The sequence below is a fragment of the Aspergillus steynii genome (assembly GCF_002849105.1).
Source record: "Aspergillus steynii IBT 23096 chromosome Unknown P170scaffold_9, whole genome shotgun sequence".
NCBI classification, from domain to species: domain Eukaryota; kingdom Fungi; phylum Ascomycota; class Eurotiomycetes; order Eurotiales; family Aspergillaceae; genus Aspergillus; species Aspergillus steynii.
In genome coordinates, this window is record NW_020194406.1 from 133,574 (window position 1) to 156,740 (window position 23,167).

At 52.8% G+C, this 23,167-nt stretch overlaps 10 protein-coding genes across 10 annotated transcripts; 6 read left to right on the plus strand and 4 right to left on the minus strand.

Annotated features, from left to right (window-relative positions):
• Positions 1–207: 207 nt before the first annotated feature.
• Positions 208–2,610, plus strand: P170DRAFT_467899 (transcription factor domain-containing protein; the record flags this gene model as incomplete). Its single annotated transcript, XM_024852501.1, has 8 exons — positions 208–252; positions 304–327; positions 379–491; positions 543–931; positions 976–1,271; positions 1,318–1,752; positions 1,804–2,039; positions 2,084–2,610. 8 exons carry the CDS (start codon positions 208–210, stop codon positions 2,511–2,513), a joined length of 1,968 nt encoding a protein of 655 aa, XP_024699439.1. The 3' UTR covers positions 2,514–2,610.
• A 2-nt stretch (positions 2,611–2,612) lies between these two features.
• On the minus strand, positions 2,613–4,260 carry erg4A (c-24(28) sterol reductase; the record flags this gene model as incomplete). The annotated part of the gene is made up of 5 exons (XM_024853734.1): positions 2,613–2,624; positions 2,674–2,891; positions 2,945–3,276; positions 3,332–4,159; positions 4,232–4,260. The coding sequence occupies 5 exons, from the start codon at positions 4,258–4,260 to the stop codon at positions 2,613–2,615; spliced, it is 1,419 nt and encodes a 472-aa protein (XP_024699440.1).
• A 1,182-nt stretch (positions 4,261–5,442) lies between these two features.
• P170DRAFT_280636 (uncharacterized protein) lies at positions 5,443–7,103 on the plus strand. The gene is made up of 6 exons (XM_024843189.1): positions 5,443–5,720; positions 5,774–5,882; positions 5,934–5,976; positions 6,030–6,128; positions 6,173–6,559; positions 6,609–7,103. The coding sequence occupies exons 1-6, from the start codon at positions 5,542–5,544 to the stop codon at positions 6,782–6,784; spliced, it is 993 nt and encodes a 330-aa protein (XP_024699441.1). The 5' UTR covers positions 5,443–5,541; the 3' UTR covers positions 6,785–7,103.
• Positions 6,966–8,859, minus strand: P170DRAFT_440501 (alkene reductase). The gene is made up of 3 exons (XM_024850093.1): positions 8,415–8,859; positions 7,545–8,180; positions 6,966–7,482 (listed from the first exon to the last, which is right to left on the minus strand). The coding sequence occupies exons 1-3, from the start codon at positions 8,670–8,672 to the stop codon at positions 7,147–7,149; spliced, it is 1,230 nt and encodes a 409-aa protein (XP_024699442.1). The 5' UTR covers positions 8,673–8,859; the 3' UTR covers positions 6,966–7,146.
• Positions 8,860–10,679: 1,820 nt separating this feature from the next.
• Positions 10,680–12,068, plus strand: P170DRAFT_430056 (uncharacterized protein; the record flags this gene model as incomplete). Its single annotated transcript, XM_024847925.1, has 5 exons — positions 10,680–10,821; positions 10,936–10,968; positions 11,023–11,090; positions 11,150–11,622; positions 11,681–12,068. The coding sequence occupies 5 exons, from the start codon at positions 10,680–10,682 to the stop codon at positions 12,066–12,068; spliced, it is 1,104 nt and encodes a 367-aa protein (XP_024699443.1).
• A 997-nt stretch (positions 12,069–13,065) lies between these two features.
• On the plus strand, positions 13,066–14,070 carry P170DRAFT_479913 (alpha-ketoglutarate-dependent dioxygenase AlkB family protein; the record flags this gene model as incomplete). Its single annotated transcript, XM_024853735.1, has 1 exon — positions 13,066–14,070. The coding sequence occupies one exon, from the start codon at positions 13,066–13,068 to the stop codon at positions 14,068–14,070; it is 1,005 nt and encodes a 334-aa protein (XP_024699444.1).
• Positions 14,071–14,587: 517 nt separating this feature from the next.
• On the minus strand, positions 14,588–17,071 carry P170DRAFT_479914 (Zn(II)2Cys6 transcription factor; the record flags this gene model as incomplete). The annotated part of the gene is made up of 5 exons (XM_024853736.1): positions 14,588–15,491; positions 15,539–15,727; positions 15,773–16,386; positions 16,433–16,871; positions 16,920–17,071. 5 exons carry the CDS (start codon positions 17,069–17,071, stop codon positions 14,588–14,590), a joined length of 2,298 nt encoding a protein of 765 aa, XP_024699445.1.
• A 506-nt stretch (positions 17,072–17,577) lies between these two features.
• On the minus strand, positions 17,578–18,488 carry P170DRAFT_440504 (oxygenase MpaB family protein). Its single transcript, XM_024850094.1, has one exon. The coding sequence runs from the start codon at positions 18,469–18,471 to the stop codon at positions 17,656–17,658; it is 816 nt and encodes a 271-aa protein (XP_024699446.1). The 5' UTR covers positions 18,472–18,488; the 3' UTR covers positions 17,578–17,655.
• A 373-nt stretch (positions 18,489–18,861) lies between these two features.
• P170DRAFT_416578 (DUF3712 domain-containing protein) lies at positions 18,862–20,220 on the plus strand (the record flags this gene model as incomplete). Its single annotated transcript, XM_024847129.1, has 4 exons — positions 18,862–19,115; positions 19,164–19,588; positions 19,636–19,760; positions 19,807–20,220. The coding sequence occupies 4 exons, from the start codon at positions 18,862–18,864 to the stop codon at positions 20,218–20,220; spliced, it is 1,218 nt and encodes a 405-aa protein (XP_024699447.1).
• A 203-nt stretch (positions 20,221–20,423) lies between these two features.
• P170DRAFT_513400 (uncharacterized protein) lies at positions 20,424–23,054 on the plus strand (the record flags this gene model as incomplete). The annotated part of the gene is made up of 4 exons (XM_024855105.1): positions 20,424–20,571; positions 20,619–20,682; positions 21,424–22,049; positions 22,102–23,054. The coding sequence occupies 4 exons, from the start codon at positions 20,424–20,426 to the stop codon at positions 23,052–23,054; spliced, it is 1,791 nt and encodes a 596-aa protein (XP_024699448.1).
• Between the last annotated feature and the right edge of the window lie 113 nt (positions 23,055–23,167).

A 23,167-nucleotide genomic window follows, 5' to 3' on the forward strand; every position in this document is an offset into this window, starting at 1 on the left:
GAGGGAAAAGAGAAAAGGAGGAATGTCCCAATCAGGCAACTGTTAACACGTGCCTCGCTAGTCCCAGTTAGGAAAGGCTCTGGGGCCAACACGCTAACCCCAATTGGGTCAGGTCGGTCGCCTGTCGATTGCGTTGCTTCTTCTTCGTCGAGTCTGACGCCCTGAACATCTCATTCTGCCTGCCCAGAAACTCCAAGAATCGGATCAATGGCTGATAGGACTCCGTCGCGGAACTCCTTTCGCCCCCGCGCCGTATGTTTCCCTCCAATCCGACCATTTGACGCGGTGATCTGATAATGACAGTGCGACAACTGCCGCATTCGCAAGGTATGCCAATCATTCGGCCTGCAGTTAACTGAGATGCCAATGCACCTGTAGATAAAATGTGACAAGGCCACTCCCTGCTCCAGCTGTGGCGCGTTGGGGATTCCTTGTAAACTTGCGGGGGTTGCCTCAGTCCCTGACCCGCGACGCGCTGTGTCCAGCCAGTAGTAAGTCAGGCTGCACGTTGTTGGTATTTCTTACTAACATCTTGATGACAGCGAGGACAAGATCGATTCTATTCAAGAGCAGCTCGCTACGATTCAACAGGCACTCAGGGAAGTCAATCCATCGGCATCACCCTCTCCGGCTCACCCGGTCCCTCGTCCTGTACCATCCGCCGATCCTGCGCCTCCATTTGAAGGCCAGTCATCCTTTCATCATGAATCTATTCTTGCAAAGGATGCTGCATTTTCCGCAGTAGCTGGTGCGCAGGGAAGGAGACTTGATGACCACGTCTCTGCTGCCCTTTCATCCTTAACTCACAGCCTTGACCGAAATACGGCTCTCTCGCAAGATGTATCGGTGAACAAGGCGTCAGCATCTCCTGTGCCCAAGGAGGAACTGCTTCCGGTTGATCTAGCTGTATCGGTTGTTAAGGCCGTCAAAGGTATGCCCGTTGCTCTTTGGTCGTGACATTCGCTAACAGGCCAGCTCAACCACCTTTCTTCTTGGTCAGCCACTCCTGGCGAGACTTACTTCAGATTGAAGTGCTTTGCCAATCGCTTTACTTTCCCCTGCAGCCAGTTCCTGCTGGTTCAGTTACCCTCTTACATGGTCTTTTCTTTTACATCATTCGTGACTATCTGCATCAGGGTCATCCTGATCTGGCACATTACAACCTCGCGTCGAGTGTGGAATTTTGTGAGCGCCGCTTCTTCGAAGGTCTCAGCAGTTATGAAATGATGACTGCGCCTACGTTAGAAAAGGTGCAAGCTTTGCTTATCGGGGTATGTATCCTTTTTATCCATTTGGCTTCCATATTAATGGCCACAGATAATCAAAGCCCAAGAAGAATTCGACATCCAGCGTTGTTGGACATACCTCTCTCTCGCTTTCAACATGTGCCAGACGTTAGGTTTTCATAGGAGCTCAGCCTTGAAAGACGACGTATCCCCAGCCGCAGAAGCAAAGCGACATGTGTTCTGGTCGCTGTATACCATCGACAAAAATGTTTCACTCAACATCGGCTTCACGTCCCATTTCCAGGATCACGACATCGATGCCGACTTGTTTAAGCCATCTGGTGATCCCAGTCAGCGCCCGTGGGACTTGATGGCTCTTGTAACGGTGGAGTTTGCCACAATCCAAGGACGCGTGTTTGATCAGCTTTATTCCGTCGGAGCCATCAACAGCACAGATGCAAAGCGCGCAGCCGCTGTACAGCAGCTTTCACTTGATTTGATTGCTGTTCGTGACAGGCTTGTTGCAGTATGTCCCCTTTTACTATCACATTACCTTGTACTCACTATCATCGTCCAGATTGACGTCAGCTCCGGGTTATACGCTGACTCTCTGCACGGAATGGCCGCATGTGCCGACTTCATTGCTTACTCGGTAATGACAGTCATTTATCGGGCGCAGTCCCGGCCCACCGATGCCATGGCCGTATCCTCGAATTGCTATGAAGCGGCACGATTAGCCTTGGACAGTCATCTGAAATGTTTCGACTTTTTCCGTGGCCGCCAAACCCATAAACAAATGGAATACGTGAACTGGTTTGTCAACTGCCCTAAACCCGAAGCCGTAACTGACTGGTCAGGATCTTACTCTACCCGTCCTTCGCTCCATTCGTGATTGTTTTCACGCACGCCATCGCTACCTCGAGCTCTAGCGACCTCTCGCTTCTTCAAGACACCGTCAAGTCCTTGGACCTAATCAAGGGCCTCTCCCGAGGCTCCATGCATCTGTTCGCGATCTGCGAGGCGTTCGCAAAGACGGCACAGGTCCTCGTTGACGCGCGTCAGACCGTGACAGGACTCGAGCACCATCAGGACGGGTCCTTATTTATCCCCGCGACAACTGAGGGACCTGGGAACATCGCATTGCCTGACTTTCCGTGGCCGGAAAATACGTTTGACTCGGCTATGAACCAACAGGATATTTCTTTGTTCTTGAACGACTTTATAGGTACAGGAAGATCCGTCATGGATATGCTCAGTTCAGGGTATCTGAATGATTCTCTTCGATGATACAGAACTGCTGGTAAGACTGGCACCGCGACATGCAATACATCTATGCATGGGTTTTTTGATAGAATAGCCTTTCCACCGTTGTCGCTGGTCGACGATTCAAATGACATACTAGATCTTTCATCAGCTGTGCTTCTTCATATAAGGAGAATAAACCCACCGGAATAAACAGATACGGCACGCGGCGCTCATACTCCAACCACGCCTCGCCGTACCTCGCACGACATCTCTGAATATCACGCGTCGCGCGATGAATGATCATCACCGTGAAGAAAACCGGATAGAACCAGGGAAAAGGCGAATTTAACCCGGCGATCAGGCCCCACGACATCGCAAAGAACCAGTCACAGGAGTAGTGCACCTTACGGGCCAACCCATCTATACACGCCGTTAGTCAGTCCCCCCATGAAGATATAAAAGGTTCCACATACACCATCCACTGCAAAGAATTGAATCGCCCGTCTCGGTTCGAATGACTTCCGGATCCTTGACGAACTTCCACGGCAGCTGCGGGAACGTCTTCCGGTCTACCGAGACGCCTCGCTCTTGGGCTCGGAAATAGTTCTTCTGGCTGTTGCACGTGTCCCAGACCCAGTACAGGAAGAGGTATGTCACAACCAAAGCACCCAGCGCAACCGGCGACCAGTGATAAGTCGACGGGTGATGAGACGCCAGATACAGCGTACAATGGCAGTAGCTCATGGGAACGCCAGCCAAGTTCCAGAAAATAAGCATGAAGCCCCATTTTTCATAGAACATGTCCCTTTACCGGAACCATCAGCATTCGAACGACATTCATCATCAGGGAGGGGAAATACCAGCTCGTGATAATCAACTCCTCACCCTTCGCGCACGCATTCGCATACAGGAAATGTGCCATCAACAAAAACCCTACCTCCCCAGACACATACCCCAGTTCTTCCCACTGCTTCAGCGCTGTCCCCAACGACAGCAAGAAGAGAATATACCAGGGAATGCGAACCTCGAAGAACATCTTCATATCGAGCCAGCGGAACAACCTAGGGTTCAGCTCCGCGCCCATAAAGAAGTCATACACATGCGAGCCCGTCATCCGATGGTCCGCGCCCCTAGCCAGCGCAGAGATATACGCCACGACCGAGACCCCGAAGCCCGAGAGAATAGCCACCGACATGATTGGCCCGAACTCATCAATCAGGGTATCCAGACGGAAGAGGCCGGTGAAGTGCAGTCCCAGCGAGGCGATGATCGTGACGTACCACGACGACACAGCGGAGCAGTAATAATCCAGCTGTTTGCCGTCGAGGTGCGGGAGACGTTTACCCTTCCCGTAGACGCCAGGGAGACAGACGTATCCGATGCCTTCGAGGATGAGGAATGTCCAGTAGATGATCCATGCTTTGCGGTGCGGGAAGGCGTGCGTGTACGCGATATCGAACATCCGGGTCAGGAAATCCGAGATGCTTTCGCCCTCCTCGGGCAGAGGGGCTTTGCCGTCGTAGAACGTCGTCCCGATATACATGTAGTACATGAGCAGGGGGAATCCGACCATGAGGGCGCTTACGCCGAGGGCGCCGCCGAACTCGAACTCGGGTTCATGTTCGACTTTGGAGAATTTCTGGGGAGAGGCATTTGGGGTTTTGGATCGATTCCGAGGCGTTGGTTCACTATAGTTATGGACTTGGTTAATTTGTCGCCACTGGGGAGATCCCGGGGGTATGCAAATCTTGGATCTTCACCTTTTCGTCGCCGAACTCTGACCAGACATATTGACGGTACCACTAATTTCGAACACGGATGAAAGCACAGTCTGCAGAATCTGCAGTTCTTCAGGATGTACAACTGGCTCTTTAAAGATCGTGAATATTCTTTGATCTCCGTCACCGCCGTGGCCTCCGCGGTCTCCGCGGAGTGGGTCCACGTGCATACATTGAATCCAGGAGTAAGGGGCTCTGGACGCCCTCACCCAAGGGATAAATGCTTGTTCGGTTCTCCGAGGAAACTATCTAGTGACATCACTCGATTTATTGGTTGGTTCGTTCGCTTACAGGATCGGTGGGTCGATATGGTTGGGAACGGAGGTCAACTCACCCCGAGGTTCGACTGTCGATCCACAGCGGTGTTCCTCGCGATGGATTGCCTGCTCCGATGGTCTTGTCTGTTCAACCGATAGTGTGGATTTTATGCTGGGCCGAAGTTATGTATTTCTGGCCAGGCAGAATGGAAAATGCAAAACAGGTAGTGGTATCGGAAACACGACTTGACATATAAGAGTCATTGGATTAAATCGCCTTGCCAATTGCATTGAAGCCAGAAAAAAAGATATATAATGCTCATTGTTCATGTATGAGACATATCATGCCGCTCACCGCGGTTGAGGAGCGACGTCGGCGTCGAGTCTACGATGAGTTAAATTCTTTATCACCACCGGAATGATATATATAAATCCTCATCGTCAACCAAACACTCCCACGCGGTCAAATTGAAATTACCACACCGCTCACCCATTGATCTTCTTACGTACTCTGACGACAGAAGAAAAAGCAGAAGAAACGATCGCGTCTGGAGAAGGGGGAAAATAGGGATAATACCCCCTTGCATGGGCTCGGCCACCTTACCGATGACGCAACGAAGAAACAATGCAGATACAGTGGAATATTTAGGATTTTCAAACCAGCGCTTCCTGCGAGCATTCAGGCATGAATCACCACAAATGTATGAAATCCGAGCTCGATATATCATCCAAGTGTGCTGAAGAATAATGTGGGCGCTAATGCACGCAAGCCCCGGCATTACCCCCCGTGAAGACGCCATGGCACCACGTATGAAGCGACAACAATAGTCTAACCAGGATAGTCGCTGTTGACAGGGGCGGCGAGCAAATCACGATGAAAACATCACGGCCCAGTGGATCCGAGCGAGGCGGGGAGACGAGGATCTGATGGTGGAGCGCAGACAACAAAGAAACGAGGGGTCTGGATTGCGACCTCGGATTCTCATCGACCTCGACCAGCATTCATCATTTACGCAGTAGGTCAAGTCAATCACCATGACTCTCCCTGATTTCGACAATCTGCCGCCCGTCCCGGACAAGCCGCAGGGTTGTGCTTGGGGGATCTTCGACAAGGACGGCCAGCGCAACAAGTATGGGACGTTGAATCTGCTCGCGCCGGAGGTGGTGCGCGCTGCGTCGGGCGAGATCCAACGGGGGGTATCTGTGTCTTTAAAGTAATTCTCCACCGAATATTCTATACTTTACGAACACTGACCAACTGGGACAGCTGGCCGATTGGGAGTTTCAAGATCCCGGGGTTTTTCCGGAAGGCGCTTCACCACCGCGTGTTGACGCATAAGACCGACACCGGAGAAGTGTTTGCTTTCGACGATGAAGTATATCTATCAGGTGCATTTTACCAGTAACTAAAGCTGACCACTGTACAGGTGGAATTCAACACCCAAGCTAGCAGCCAGTGGGATAGTCTATGTACGCATATTCTTCAGCCAGACCGTACCCAGTCGTCCTAATGCACCAGACAGGCCATGTCCGACTCCTCCCCTCAGGAGAAGTATACAACGGGTGGAAACCGTCAATCGAGAGCCTGGAGTCCGGTGACCCCTCTCTCCCAACCCTCGATCGTAAGTCGCCTCTCTATCAACATGACCTGATGCTAATAGTCTAGACTGGCACGAACGCGGCTGCATCGTCGGCCGCGGCGTCCTGATCGACTTCAAAAGTTACGCGGAAGCCAAAGGCATCGAATACTCGCCCTTCTCGTCCTTCCAGCTCAGCATCGCAGACATCGAAGCCGTGGCGGCCTACCAAAACACGACCTTCCAGACCGGCGACATCCTGATCGTGCGATTCGGGTTCACCGAAGCGCTGAACCACAAGACAGGAGACGAACAACTCGCTTCTCTCACCGCACATGTCTCTGGACTCGAGGGAAGCGTCGAGATGGCCAAGTGGCTGTGGAATAAGCATTTTGCCGCCATCGCGAGCGATAATATGGCGGTGGAAGTAATTCCGCCTGTTATAGATGGAGAGGAGAGGCCAAGTCAGGAGCTAGGTGAGTATTTTACTGTGTCTGGTGCGAGAAGGAATGCTGACTATGGTAGTCCTGCATAAATGGTGCCTCGGGATGTTTGGAATGCCGCTGGGCGAGCTCTGGGACTTGAAGGCCCTGGCGGAAGAGTGTCGCAAGGCACAGCGATATACGTTCTTCCTCACGTCGGCGCCGATGAACCATCCGGGCGCGGTTGGGAGTCCGCCGAATGTGATTGCTATCTTGTAATTGTCATTGCATGGATGATATATGGTTGTCATTCCTTGCATGGAATATAGTTGGCGGGAATTACTTCATTGGGGTGAGCGCATCATTCTCGCGCGGAATGTCTTTTTCGCCAGCCGCACATCATAATGAGTTTGAATATTAATCAAAATTAATCAACACACCCGACTGACACCTGTCAGTGGAGTATGTCTGTGGCAAATTTTTGAGTCCCGAGTGGAGGCCATTCGGGCACTCCACATGAATATATTTGAGTTCCGCGTCCCCACGAGATAATCACTTCCATTATATACCACTAGGAGTCAACCTGACTGACATTCACAGAGTGCCAACACCGACTCAACTATCTAATGCTATCCACAAAATTACGCCTTCTGCGCAGCAGGAGGATAATCAATATAGTACGCCGCATTGTCCTCGAACGGCCCGTAGAAACGAGCGCGATGGTACGGCTCAAAGGGGATGCCGCGCTTCAGTCTCTCGACCAAGTCCGGGTTACTGGTGAAGTGACGTCCGAAGAGCAGGGCATCGTAGTGTCCGTCTTCCAGAACCCCCCAGGAGTTCTCCTGGTTCCATCCACCCGCCGAGAAGAAGGGCGTGTCGCCGAAGATGGCCCGGAAGCGCGACAGGTCGACGTCCTTCAGGCCCCAGCTGCCCAGGAACTTGTCCTTCTGTTCGTAGCTGAAGATTTGCTCGTAGCGCTGTCACAATCAGTTAGTCGGACTGTAACAATCAGAGTTAATGAGGAGAAAGGGCAACGCACCGGCTCAATAAAGCTGACATACGACAAGTTCGGCAGCTCCTTCTTCAACGACTCGCAGAGGAAAGTCCAAGTCTCGAGTCTCTGCTCGCCACGGGCCTGATTAAACAAGCCAAACGGCGACAGACGAACGGCAAGATTCTCCTGGCCAATAGTATTGGCGACCTCGGCCATCAGCTCGCGGACAAAAGTGCAGCGCTTCTCGGGCGATCCGCCGTAGGCATCCGTGCGCTTGTTGATGTTGGAGCTGAGAAACTGCTCGGGCAGATAGCCGTTACCCGCGTGCACCTCGACGCCGTCGAAGCCGATCTTCATCGCAGTCTCGGCAGCGAGGCAGTAGTCGCGAATAGTCTGCTTCAGGTGCGGGACGGAGAGCTCGATCGGCGGGTGGTCCGCGTAGGGAACCTGGGAGGTCGATCCGACGGGGGGATGCGAGTAGCCCTCCGTCGGGTCGTCCCAGGGGGTTGCGGAGGCCGAGACCGCAGGGGATCCAGTCATCTGGGGGATGGTGGCACGGCCGGCGTGCCAGAGTTGGGCGTAGATGACGCCGCCGTCGGCGTGGACGGCGTCGACCACGCGCTTCCAGCCGTCTGCCTGCGACTCGGTGAACAGACCGGGGACGCCGGGCATGCCATTGCTCTGGGGACTTGGGTTAGCATCATGCAGCATTCAATAGAGGGAAGAACGGATCGACAGAGAGAAACAAATAGACACGACGGAATTAGAAACTGACGTGGGAAAGTGGACTGGAGTGACAGCCGGGGAAGCGAGGGAAGAGGGGCGTCCCAAACACAAATCAAGGAAATAAATTAAGCCCAAAATTGGGAATTTGGACCAGCGGAAAAGGGTTCCCAGACTGCAGCTTCAACTTACCTCAAGCGACGGCGGAATTCCTTCCGAGATGATCAGCCCGCCAGGGGTAGTGCGTTGCCGGTAGTATTCGACCATCAAATCGCCAGGGTACCAGAGACGATTGGGATTCTCCGGCGTGCTGGTGGCGTTGACGGGCACTCCGCGGTTCCTCGTCATGGGCGCATGCACCACGCGGTGCGAGAGGGTGATCTTGCCATTGCCAATGGTCAACGGCTCGAAGAGCTTCGAGTTCTCGCCGTCCAACTTGCGAATCGTCATGTTGCTTTTGCTTTTTTCGGGGTGGATTTTACGTACGCAAATGGGAATTACGGGGAAGAGAAGGACAGGCGAGGGAAAGACTTAGTTAAACTTAACCGTGGCGACGACGATGCTAATAAAAGGAACCCGGGAATCAGGACGGGATTTCGTGACGGTCCAATGATAATTATAGCAGCGGTCACTGCGCCAGATGGTCTAATCGTGCTGGAGAAGCAGGAGGTTTACGTAGGAGAACAAATCATCGCCGTGAATCCGGTCTGTGCTACGCTGCCTCATTTCGATTCTGTCGAGACTGTCGATCCAGGGAGGTGAGCCCCTTTTTCGGGGTTATCATTGCAGTAATCACAATTAAAAAATTCCATAATCAACTGTGTGGCCAACGGTCTAATGCCGAGTATAGCTCGTGACAGATGGAGCATGGCCGCCATGGGAAATCCAATGGAAAGCCGGAGAAAAGGCCGAACAGAAAGAAACCACGGACCTCGGCGGGCTCAACTTTCGACGAGTGGATCTGGAAGACACGGCAGGAGAAAGTTATCCCACTTGTGCAGGCTGCATGTTCATCACTGGCCGTTGAAACCGCGGCGGTGGGAGGTTCCATGGATCGCACCCGAGGGGAACAATCCAGGGGATCATCATGGAAGCCACACGTAATGACATTCGCTAGACAGTCCGTAGTGTCGGCGCGGTCCACAGCCAACCTGCAAGCGAAAGGTAAATCCATTTAATCGATCCTTTTGGCTGGTTGGAAGCGACTCCACTCGACACGCGATACTCTTCGCGGTTACTGCGCCGATGCCACCAGACTGCCCCGACGAGAATAGCACGAGACGGAAGAATCTGCGCCTTTCCCGGGGCTTTGTTTGACTGTGCCGTCCGGGATTTTTGTTTTTCTTTTTTTTTCCCTTGTTTCCTTTTGGTTGATTTCTGACTGGCCTGGTCCAGTCCTTGACAGAACGGACTCCTGAGCCTGTTTCGCGATGCTCCGCTGCGTTGCATCCCGCGCGGCCGGCGTCATGGATTTCCATATAGTGGATGATAGTCTCGAGGGGGTTGCCACGGCTCGAATAGTCCCCCCAGTAGTTCATGATCCTGCATGTCTAGCTGCGCTGCTCGGCTTTACATCGGCGTCTGAGCTTTAGCGTGGAAATCCGGAGCTAAGGAGGAGGACAAAGAACTGCATGCAAGACTCGGTGGTAATGTTCGGATGTGACTGGGGGTGGCTTTCGTGTCAAAGTTACTTTCCACAGAGTAGTATTCACTTCCAGTGCCTGGAAAGACCTTTAAGAATGAAGACACCTGCCGTTAGCCTTCCGTATAACCTTCCGGACAGAGTTTGGTGACAGTCGCCGTACCAAAGAAAGCCAAATGTCACGGCGTCTTTAGTCTCGAGGAAACCACAAATCAGCATTCTTCCTGCCTCGTACCCTCGACGGAGTCATTCCAGGACCCATCCACCCTGAAGTAACATCCCGTCCGACCTGCAGTTCTCCTGGCCGGCTGTTTCATAGGAGCCAATCCTCGGCGGAGCCCTCGTGCACCTATTACGATCGATCTGGCGCTTGCTCCCCAGTTTTCTTTGCTTTTGCCAACCAACCCAGATCATACTCGGCGAAGGTGATGTGCTTGTTAAGGTTTTTCCATGCTGCGGTGGGTCGCATTCCAATGCGTCGGGGATCAAATTTCATGGGATTCCACTTGGGATGTCGAATTCAGCAAGAATCCCCATCGATCCCTCGTATCTTTGGGACCTGAGCTGGCTGGGTCCTCCTGGCTGGGTCCGGTAGGAGATGGCGATTCTCCTCCGTAGGGACGAGGGAACGACGGGGCTCGTAGCCAAGTAGGGGTTGGGTTTCTTTTACTTTTAATCTATGATGACACCCAACTTGTTTCAGGGAGAATTTTGAAGCTTTTTTTTTTTGTTTCCTTCGGTTTGGCGTTTAACTAATCCGAGGTCGCCTTTTGTTTGGTTTCGGCTTTGAGCATCATGCTGCCTGGCCCTACATCATGACTGTCGAGAACCCTTATGATAAGCTCTATACGGTGAACCTGGTCACACAATGCCTGTGCATTCCGATTGTGACCATCTTTGTGGCCCTGCGGTTTATCATCCGCACGTATTACAAGCAATTCGTGGTTGTTGAAGACAGTAAGTTCACCCTGGTCTGTAACTGTACTCTTGCTAACTGAACCAGCAACATGTCTCGTCGCATGGGCAAGTACCTTCCTTCCAGCTCTATGACCGGCCTCTAACCTCCAACAGCTCCTGTTTATGGGATATTGCGGCATCGGGATAGTAGGTCAGTCAGCCTCATGCCCCTCGGCGCATTACACAACTGACCAACAACAGTGGGCAACTATGGCGGCGGATATCCGATCAGCGATGTATCCCAGAGCCACCAGGTCCTCTTCCGAAAGGTAACTGACCTCGACATCTGCACTGTTATTCCGTCCGTTGAATCTCACCGTCGCATCAGTTCTGCTACATCGCCACAGTGCTCTACTGCCCCATGGCACTCCTCACTAAGGTCGCCCTCCTCTCCATCATCATCCGCATCTTCGCTCCCTACAAGTCCAAAATCATCTTCATCTACGTCTTCCTCGGCTGCCTTGGAATCTACTACACCGTCGCCGAGGTCGTCAAAATCCGCATGTGCGACCCTGTACCGGCATACTGGGACCTGCGAACAAACGCCTCCTGTCTGGACCAGCGCGCCGCGCTCATCGCCGATTCGGTCATCAGTGTCGTCAGCGACCTGATCATTCTGATCCTGCCCCTACCCTTGACCTGGTCGCTGCAGATGTCCCGGAACAAGAAACTACGAGTAGTGGGCATGCTCTCGGCCGGCGGACTGGCCACGGCATTCAGTATCTACCGACTAGTGCTGGTCCTCAAGGACGGCAACTCTGCAGACCAAACGATAATGTTTACCTGCGTGATCCTGTCCGGGTATGTCTCCCTCCTCGCACTGCATCTTACCAGCCAATCCAGCTAACGCCGCAAACAGAAACGCTGAAGGAGGCGTCGGACTGATCTGCGCCTGCCTGCCCACCTTCAACATCGTGATCCGCAAACTGCGCTCGAAGGCCTACAGCTCGAACCGGTACTACCAGCCGGAATCCTCCGTGCCCCTCAGCAAGATGAAGGCCAGCGCCGGCAAGGGCTTCTCGATGGTTTCGAAAGGCGACCACGACTTCGGGTGCGACCAAAGCCACCTGATCACGTACGCGGGCACCGTCGACATGGGCAGCAGCGCGGGCAACGGCGGATCGCCGGACACGACGGGAATCCACATCCACAAGACGGTGGACGTGTCGCAGACGGTGGAGGTGGTGGACGAGGAGGAGCAGGGAAGAGCCTCGTCGGGGTCAGGGTCTGGTCATCGGAGATTTTAAATCCGCCGCTCATTTCCGGTTGCACTACGTTTAATGGTTGGCTTGGGTTGCGTTGCTTGGGTTACACGGGTTTTGGTTTCTTTCTGGTGATTTCGGTCGAAAGTGGGATTTGGCTGGGTTGGATTGTATATTTTTTAGCTGTAGGGGAACTTGGCGCAGTGGGATATATTGCATTTAATTTATTGTTGCCCATTTCCGGAGTGAAGTTGGTCTAGCTCCTGTGCCACAGTGCATACGGACAGGGATTCTCGACTATTGAAGATTGATAATTAACCGCTCATTTCCACCGTCCACTGGACTGCACTCGATTGGCCAGCATCCCAGCGGTGGACATCAATATAAAACGCAACTAAAAGGAGACCGACCCCCCGGGAGTCACTCGAGTCATGCCCATCCGGCCGAGGGTGTCAGGGATACCAACGTCTTCGGAGGCAGTTACCGTTCAGACAGGATTGGCGGTCGTCGAGTCATTCGACTGCTGCCTGTTCAATGAGAATGGAAGTTGACATCAGAGATTGTCCGATTGACATTCCAGCGACCCACGCAGTCCACGCCGAGTTTGCACCCGTCCAGCACCGAGGCTGGACCGAGGCATTCTGGGCCAGGATTAATAACTTAATTGCTTAATATATTTGGCACGGAAATAAGGTCTTCTAACGGCTCGGGGTTCTCCAATTCATTTATTTTCTCCATTCTCCAAAGGTTCATCTCCGTGGTTTGCCAACACCGAGAGGGCAGAAGCTGTAAGGCGATGGCTCGATGAAAACTCTGCACCGCTATGAAACATCGTGGGGCTGGGAGATTGAGATTGCGAAGATGAGGCTGCAAAGTCTGGTTCAGAATGCACGTCCTCGAGAATACTAGCAATTAATTGTGTGGCGACCGCGAGGAATCAAGGCAGGATGGACACCTCAGGCAGCAAAACGTGACATCATCGCGTCCTTCGAGCGGCCACTTTCGCTTCATCTTCTTTCATCTTCATCTTACCCCATCAGCCATGTCCAAACGAATCCACGCCTTTTTTCAACCCATCCCCAAGAAGTCTAAGACCGAAGATGTCGAGACCGAAGACATCACGCGCACCAACCACCCCACGTACCCTTTTCCCATCGCCGACCTGCCATCGCATATCGCCAACTCCTTGAAAGACCCCGCCAAACCCGCCCGGTCAATTACCAACCAACCCGATCTCGACCTGCTCTACTTCCAACCGCTACTTTCAGCGTCCGTCGCACGCGATCTCTTCCACTTCCTCCGCGCCGAACTCCCCTTCTACCGCGTCCAATACACGATCCGTCGCGGTGGCATCGACACGCAGATCAACACGCCACGATTCACCACCGTGTTTGGTGTCGACGAGACATCGCAATTCCACATCCCTCCCACAGATTCACCACAGTCAGGATCACTACCACCATCCTCCTCCCTCATCGACACCCAGAAGCAAATCCCCGTCCCCAAAACCAGATACGCGCGCCCCCCGCGCCCCATCCCACCCTGCCTCTCCGCCCTTCGCCACCTCGTCGAACGCGTCTCCGGCACAACCTACAACTTCTGCCTCGTCAACTACTACGCGTCGGGAAACGACAGCATCACGTACCACTCCGACGACGAGCGATTCCTAGGCAATGATCCCACGATCGCATCGCTGTCGCTGGGCGCGAAACGCGACTTTCTCATGAAACACAAACCTCCGACATCTACATCAACTACCAATGTCCCTCCAGCACTCGAGTCCAAACCATTGAAATTCCCGCTCGCCTCAGGCGACATGATCGTCATGCGCGGCCCGACACAAGCTCACTGGCTACACAGTATCCCGAAGCGCAAGGCAGAGGTCGGAGGGGCCGGACAGGGGCGGATCAATATTACGTTTCGGAGGGCGGTGGTTCCTGGGGGGACGGACAATTATTATCGGTATAATGTGGGAGATGGGGGAGTTTATCGATGGAGTGACGCGAAGGGGGAGATGGAGTTGATTAGTGACGAGTGTAAAGGATAGGTAGGCTGAGGGAGTACAGTGCAGATCGTAAGCGGATTGATGCCGAAGAAAGATGGAGTCGTCCAGAGTGTTGGGTGGCCCCCATTCTGGATCGCGATCGCCCCCAAAGACTAAGGACTGCCAAATGTTCCATCATGGGGTGATGGCGATCGGGATGGGTCGAATTCTTTCGTTATCTTGAAGGAGCCAGTCGCCTTTATTGAGCAGTTGGCTATGTCGTAGACTGGTGATGTGACCGAATATCCCTCGCCACAGCAAAAACAGGTGGCTGGACTGGACAGTTCATCTATCGTACGTCCCCGGCGATATAACCCGGACATTCTCTGCATTATGAAATGATGAACAGGAAACTGGGCTCGGCAACTCATATGAGATTACTGGAGAGAAAAGTCGGGAGACAGCAGGAGCAAAGGATCAGAAACAAGGTGGGTACGCGTTGTCGATCAATTATCAACAAGACAGAAAGACTGGTTGAATTCTGACGCTGTGTAGAGAAAAATAAAATAAAGATCCAGATTCAGCTGTCAACAACAGTCGTCTCCCCGGCCATTTCTGGACTGCCTCCAAGATAGTCTTGCACCATAGATGCGATGACCGGGTCAAAAATATCATCGTCGTTGTCCAACTGCCATTCCTCCATGTTGAAATCCAGATCTGCGTCGAAATCTGGAACAGCTTCATCCTGCGCTCCTTGTTCATCGGGATTGGCAGACGCTCCGATATCAGACATGCCATCTGGCGACGGACTCGAAGAGCTGATGGATATGACGTCCATATGAAAATAATCCAAATTAACCTGATCCTCAGTCCCAGACTGATCCGTTTTCCCGGAGACAGCATGAGATACATGGTCTCGCTCACTCCCACCGTCTGCATCGCATGTCGCTCCAGATTTAACCAGAGGCTTCGCAGTCTCCCTAACATCAACAGTCCATGGCAACCGAATGCCCACCCCAATCGGCGGAATGGACCTCACCAGCTCCGGCAGGCATCCATCACCTGGCAGTCGTCCCACCGCGAGACTATAATCCACCGAGGTAGAAATCAAGAGATACGCGCGCGGACACTGCAAGAAGGCATCGTACCAATTCTTCGCTCTGCGAGCTACATATGGCTGCGCCGACGCTTCGATTAGATCTGCGTCGACCGCGGTTTCAGATCTAGCGCATGACTGCGTCGACGGGGACGACGAGTCACGATCCCACCGAAGAAAAAGATGCTGGGCCGTGATGTACGCCAGCTGAAGAATATGGTTTGTGCCCGAGCGGACGCAATCCGTCACGTCGTAGATCTGGCCTGAGTGACGGACTATTTCGCCCAGAGCGTCGAGACGGCGACGTCTTGTTTGTAGGTCTGCTGAGGACGAGGAGAGCTTGAGGTCGATGGCTGAGAGCACGAGGGGCATGGCGACATAGGCGAGGCTGGATGGGTTAGATGGGGTGGCAATGTAAGGGATTGGGTGACTGACACGCTGAGTGGAAGGCTCTGAGCACGGCCTTCGCGGCTAAAATATTCCATTATGGATGTGAGGCTGTTCATGGCATCGTGGAGGGTGGTTCCTGTGTCGACTAGTTGTGAGATGTAGTCATGTCCAGCAAAGAAGACGTGGTTCTCGATGAGAAGAGCTTCGTAATGTGCGAGGTCGATTCGAGCAGTTCTGTCTGATGTTAGTTTGTTCCTGCTGTGAGGATGGAAGACATACTGGTAATACATAAGAGTGAAGTTCACAAACAGCGTCACTGACTCTGGCAGATCGTCCTCTAACCAGGTTGAGATCTTCGAGCATATTTCCCACTGCTGCATTGACTCTTTGATCCTCCCAATATTCGTCAAGGACTCTTTGAACTCATCAAGCGAGAGACTCGGCGCAGACAGTCCATGCGAAGCAAACACACAAGACACCATCTCAGTCAACAAAACCGCCAGACGACACTGTTCCTGCAGTGCCTTAAACAGCAAGCGCTTCGTGTTTGCCCGATACACAAGCGACCGATTGATTTCCTGCGCGAAGTCTTCCTCTTCAAGAGGCTCAATCCCCATTCCCATATCGATCGAAGTAACCTGTGGCCGACGGCGAAGACCAAGACACAAGCTTCGGTCGCGCAGAATAATGGACCACCAGAGTCGCTTCTTGATGGAGACTTCTACGTCCTCGTAGGGCCCAGCCTTGTATCCGACAAGCATGGCGGCTTGGATGGCGCGAGTCAACCACAGGCTTCCGGCTTGGGGTTCATCGGCCGAGGTGTGAAGTGATAGAAGTACGGCTCCTTGTGCTTGTACTAGTGGTCTGTCGTCTCCTTTAAGATCGAGAAGAATCTGCAAGTCTGAGCAGCATTTCGTTAGGAGAGTATGATGGACGCACCTTTGCCCTGTTGTAAAACGCATTCCTTGCGCTCCTTTTGTCTTGAAAACCGCACTTCCGAATAATCTCGACCGAAACATACGGACAACTAGCAAAGAGAATTGCTTGAAACAGCAATAGCGACATCCTCCTCGAACTATCATCTTCATCCCGTTGCCGATACAAATCCCAGACTTCCGCTTCGTCAAGAATCGGCACGTACGGATGAATGTGCAGAAAGTACCCTCGGAGGAAATCCTCGATGAGCGTTTTATCAGGAACACTCAGACATCCTTTCGCTGCAAGATAAGCCAGATCGTCTTTATCCAGGTACTTCTCGCCCCGAAGCTCGACGAACGGGTACGATGAGAAGATAACATGCCCGGCGGATATCGTTCGACTGATGGGATCTGCACCGAGATAGCCCGCATCATCGTCTGTGATCGCGAACCCGCTGAAGCTGAACGAGATCAGTACTGTGGAAAATGAAATAGAGAATGTGACATACTTGCGCGGCAGCCTTCCACGCAGCACGCACTCTGGCCGTCCGTCCTGCCGACATCGCGCGCAAGGACACCCACGGATGGAAGCGTCGCATCGGACTTTGCGGTGGTGACACCACGAGCATGCCTTTGGTGCTCGCCTCGTGCGTCTCAACATGGACGATTAGCTGACTCTTACAAACTATTATAATGGACGTGATAGTAGCAACGAAGTAACGGCGACAGATGAATGAACGTGATGCGGGGATGGGGAGCAACAGATGAACTCAAATCTGAGCATCACTCGCTCGTTACGAGGCCAGCTACGTCCAATGTCCGGGTTAATGGCATAAGTCTGCATAAGGACTGATCGTCGTAAGCTGGGGAAATGATCCGCGACACCAAGAGGCGAGAGCGTTGGGGTTAGGGCTACTGAATCAGAATTTCTGACTCGAGCTGCACAACTGCCAAGGCATGCCTGTTTTGCGTCTGTGGCGAGACTTCCTGTCAGTCTACGTAGCGATGGGTCAGATATTAGGTAAATCCAGTCTTGGACGCCGTTCGAAGGCCGATCCCATACCCCGCCATTCAGATGGAGACGAAGCTTGGCTCCCGCGGTCCCTCGGCTGTGGATCACGAAGATCTGATATGGGGAGAGAGAGCCATGGAGAGGAATGGAGCAAACAAATCACATTCTAGACAATATAATCACGTACAGACATCCCCACCAATCGCCACATGTCCAGCATGACCTGTACCAAATCATCCGGTCTTCTGCAGTCTCCGCCGCATATCCTTCATGTAGTACCGCTTCGGATAAGTGCGCACAAACATGGGCAAGCAGGGGTACGTCGCCCTCGCAAAGCCCACCGTCACTCGATACGCGCCCCTGCGCACCTTCGTAGTCTTCAAGCCATACGCCTCCCGGATGCGCGGGGGCAGCAACTCCGCCGTAACCAGGCGGATCCACGGCATCAGCACGCGGAGATGCAGCGGCAACTTATAGTTAAACAAGAGATCGTTCGCCACATTCTTCGCATTCTCCGTCACCTCCATACTCTCAACCTGCTCATCCCAATATTCCCAAAACTTGGCCCGACTTTCCGGCCACTCCTCGGGCCTGACCCGCAGCGAAACCGCCAGGATCGCATACTCGCGATACAGCCTCTCCGCTGCGCACTCGTCCATAGCCCCAAACACCTGCTCGTACATATCCGTGCCCACGGCGTACAAAGTCGCTGCGACCCAGACCTGCAGCCTCGTATCGTTGGCATCGTAGTCTGCTCCCTTGACGGGGGCATGCGCACGATGCACCATATCGACGACGGCGCGTTTCTCGTCGTTCGTGCCGAACGCCATGCAGTAGACGAAAGTCATGGTCGTACGGAGACGGTCCAGCGGTCGGTAGGAGAAGTTACTGTGGTTGTCGACGCCTTTTCCGACGCCGGGCATGGCGACTTGCAAGAGGATAGCGGCGGCGCCGCCACCGAGGAGGAGACCCTCTTGTACGACTTTTTGGATGTGCTGGGGGTTGTCGAGGATAGGGGAGGATTTCTCTGAGTTTTCCGATGATGACATTGTGAGACGAATTGGAGGTGTTGGTTGCGAGGCATGGTCGTACAGTATCCCTCGTGCTGTATATGTAGATGATTCTGTGTAGCACGCCACTCGGTCATATTCGCCGGCATGGCGGGATCATATGTGAAGACATATTTCCAAGCCGCGGACCGCAGGAACAGCGAGCCAAGCCGAATATGCATTGGGAATGTTCATGCCGATTGGATCGTGGTCATCATCGTCGAGGGGATGGCGGGGTTGAAGATCCCTTGCGTTCGTCCAGATGCAGTAAACATTGCGCGCCCCTGGGAAGTCATGCGGTGCCTTGCTTTGCGTAGATAAAACCGTAGGGACTGTACGAGCTGAGCGGGAAGGTGGTTATGAGTTCTTTATCTATACAAATCTGTTGTCATGGCTGTTGGCGATGCATACCGATCATCTCAACGTGTTCTCGGCGCCAATAGAGGCGATATGGGCTCAGTCGATGGGGCAAAGGGCGCAGAAGCAAAGAAGGAGTTTCTCGATGGAAGCTCCGAGCATGTCGAGACAGTCAACGAAAAAGAGAAGCTAAGCAAGCGCCAGAAGGCAAAGCGACACTTTCGACGATTCTGGTGCTGCTATTTGATGGCAGCGATTATATTCCTGGCAATTTTCCTACCAGTTCTGTTAGTGCCAATCCATCCTCAACTGTAACAGATTTAACAATTCAGCAGATTCCTCGTCATAATTCCAGCGATCGCGCAACGCATAGTAAACGACACCGACCTCCCCGTCTACAGCGCCGAGATCCTCAACCCAAAGCCCGACCGATTCACATTCTCGCTGAACACAGCCCTAGACATCCCAGCCGGGCTATCAGTTCGAACAGACCCTCTCAGTCTACGACTATTCAACCGTGCAGTGAAACCAGTCGTTCCATACCTGAGGGTCGGTCTACAGTCATACAACCTGAAAGGACACACGAAGATGCACGTCACGCAGCACGATACCATCGTCGAGAACGAAGACGAATGGGTAAAGGCACTGACGCAGGCCGTGTACTCGAAGCGATTCACCCTGTCCGCGAAGGGGTCCACCACTGCTCATCTAGGTGCACTGAAGGCGGGCTTGACCCTGGACAAGGATATAGCGTTGGATGGTCAGTCTCCCCTCTTCGTATAACGGCCAGTTTACTCAACTCTGCAGGACTCGACCAACTCAGCGGATTCAGCATCGATGCTGCCCGGCTGGTCCTCCCTGCCGAAGAAGATGGTACGAACCTTCGCGGCAAAGCCGTTCTTCCGAACCACTCGGTCGTCACATTTGCTCTGGTATGAATGAGTCTGCCTGAAAGCGAGGGGAAGCTCACATAAACAGGGAAACGTAACACTTAATCTCCAGAGCCAGGACTTGATTCTAGGAGAAGCTCTGATTCAAAACGTCATCCTGAAACCCGGGAATAACACCGTTGCGCTGAGCGGGCGCATTGATCTCCGCAAGGTGTTGCAAAACCTGTCTGAGATTGTGGCAGCACAGCGAGAAGCCCTCTCAGGCGGTGAAATAGAGCTTTCTGCGACAGGTAACAAGACGATGTATGACGGACAGCACATCCCGTACTTTGAACGCGTGTTGAACAATCTGACATTAACGGCGCGGGTTCCCATCATGAGAGTCCTGATGGATACGCTGCAGGGGCTGGGAAGTGCAAGTGGAAATGGGTCCGTATGGGAAAGAATCCAAAGCTTAGGAAATGGAGGGGGGGATTTGACCGGACTTTTGGATGGGCTGTGATGTATTCTGCGTAGTTAATTGATTCGTTGTGATTTATCCATCGAGACAGAGGCAACAGCTTGCAAGGTCGATCAAATGCCAACATCAAGGAATAAACGGTCTCTCAGAGGCCGAGGTCCGCTTAGTCCCAGGTCTTCAAGTAAGGGAGAAAACTTATATAGACTGGCTCAGACACGTGGGACCCGTAAATCCCAGGGATGACAATGTCGCAATCACCATTGAATGCGATCACCGTGCACACCCGCGAAGATGTCGCGCGTCACAACCGGTCGGCCGACCTGTGGGTGATAATCGACAAGGAAGTGTATGACTTGACAAATTTCCAAGCAGAGCACCCTGGAGGTGATCGAAGTATGTTGTTCCAGGTATCTGTGGGGATTCGGTTAACACCAGTCCAGTCCTGCGCAGGCTTGCCGGCCAAGATGCCTCGAAGGAATTCCACGAGAATCATCGCGAGTCGCTGTTAAGTCGATATAAAGAGCGATTCCGAGTCGGTGTTGTTGAGACTGAGGTTCGAAAGAAAGGATTTCTAAGTCGGTGGTTTGGTTAGGTACTTGGTAGAGGACAGGCTTGTTTGACTTGGGTTTTCCTTTTTCCTTTTTTTCTTTTTTGTTCTTCTCTTTATATTGAAACATGACTTGAGAAAAAAAATAAGCACCTGAGTCCTCTTCGTCACAATATGTTCCAAGAGAATCAAGCGTGGTCAGGTATCACACTGATGTCATGAAATATATTTAGAAGCCTTTTGTTGCATGCTCACCTGAAGACGTTGCCCAACTTTGCCCTTTTCAAGTGATTAGATACTATATACACCGAGAAATAAGAACAAACAAAACCACACCAATACCTTGACCAGAAAGTTGCAGCACGCGTTTGTTTACTGCGACTGACAAGGGCGCTTGGCATCCCGACGACTCTCCCCTTCCCGCCATCTGCTCATTCCCAATCTCAAGAGCGGACAGTTTATCCATGCATTCGCAAGCAGTGCGAAGTTCCCATGGAGGTCGTTCAAAAATCTCTTTTTCATCAATTACGCGCAATGAGATGCGTAGATCGCGTGATAGGCCAAGCCCTGCCAAGCGCACGAAACATAAGCTCATGGCGGAGTCACGACTTGTTCGAGCACACTTCTGGCCGTTTCTTGTAAAGCTCCCCCGAAAGGTGTCCGGTTCTGTATATTTTGTGACTCACGAAAGCGTCTAGATTCAATGAGGGGCTTCGTCTAGCAGAGCGACGCGTCCCATTCAACGTCGACGCGCTTTCCACCGCGATATGCAAGGCCGCCAACAAACCGGCGAATGACCTCACGTCGATAACCAAAATCGCAGAAGGCGGCTTCAATCGCATCCTCCAGGCCACTTTCCGGGACGGGTACGAAGTTATCTCTAGGATCCCCTATAATTCAACTGTTCCGAAACATTATGCCGTTGCTAGTGAAGCCGCTACGCTGGGTTTGCTTCGCGCGAATGGCCTCCCGGTACCCAAGGTTCTGGGGTATTCTCCCGATCGCACGAATGCCGTGGGAACCGAGTATCTTCTGCTTGAAAAACTGCAAGGCTCACCCTTGAGTGACCAGTGGTTTACCATGGATAACAAAGCTCGAGTGAAGATCATGAAGCAGATCGTTGATCTGGAGAGGCGGTTTATGACGATTGAGTTTCCTGCAAGTGGAAGTCTATACTACCGCAGGGATTTGAACGCACAGGCTGTTACCCCAGTGAACACGACCGATGAAGCTCCTGGGCCTGATGATTTGGTAGTCGGTCCGATTGCGCTGCAGGCATGGTGGTATGGTGAACGAGCACTTTTGGACACTGATCGCGGACCTTGTATTCTCACTCGAACCTCACATCAACCAGGTCATTGTGTTAACTAAAGTAGGGAAAGATTTCACCCTCTGCTTCGGGGCTCCCGCGAAACGAGAGATCGAGTTTTGCAATCGATACGGCAAACCGCGATTTCACTACGAGCGATATTTACGACAGATTTATAGTTTCGAAAAGCAGCTGCCAGAGCACCACGTCAACCTTCTGTTCGGCTATTTGAAACTATCACCATACCTAACACCACCCCCCGACCACCCTTTCTCGCGACCTACCCTTCGCCATCCTGATCTTTCACCGAACAACATCCTCGTAAACGACTCACACGAAATCACCGGCCTAATTGACTGGCAGCACGCAGCAATCCTCCCGCTTTGCCTGTGCGCCGGAATCCCCACACACTTCCAAAACTGGGGCGATCCGGCCTCAGCCACGCTAGGCAAGCCGGAAGTCGAATTACCAGACAACTTTGATCAACTGGACGAGCGCGAGCAGGCGTGCGTGCGGGAAACTATACGAAAACGCCTTGTACATTTCTTCTACGCTGCGTTGACCATGCGTCAAGTACCCGATCACTTCGATGTTCTAACGGACGAGAATGCAACGTTGCGCATAAAGCTGTTCAATTGCGCCGGGGCACCCTGGGAGGGGAACTCGTTGGGTCTCCAGTATGCACTTGTCCAGGCGCACAAGAACTGGCCTATGGGTGATGCGACCGGATCTGCCGCGTCGACGGAATGTCCTGTACAGTTCTCCGAGGAGGAAATCCAGAATGTGACGGACTACGGGGCACAGGAGGATGACCTGATGCAGGATCTTTCCCAAATGAGAGACGTGATCGGAATTGACACTCAAGGCTGGGTGGCTGATGACGAGCAACTGCAGGTATCAGTGAGTGTTGCACGACAGATCCGGGACGGGATGCTGGAGCATTGCGAGAGTGAGATCGAGCGGACCGCGATAGTCGAGCATTTCCCGTTCGAGGACCATGACGAGGAAGGCTTGAACTAATCTCCGACTAGTCGGTCTGCTTATTGCGGTTGTAACCGCGCGGAGAGAACCAGCTCCGATGGCCCCCTAACCACTGCATAGCCGTATCTCAAGAACATAATTCCTCTGCAAGC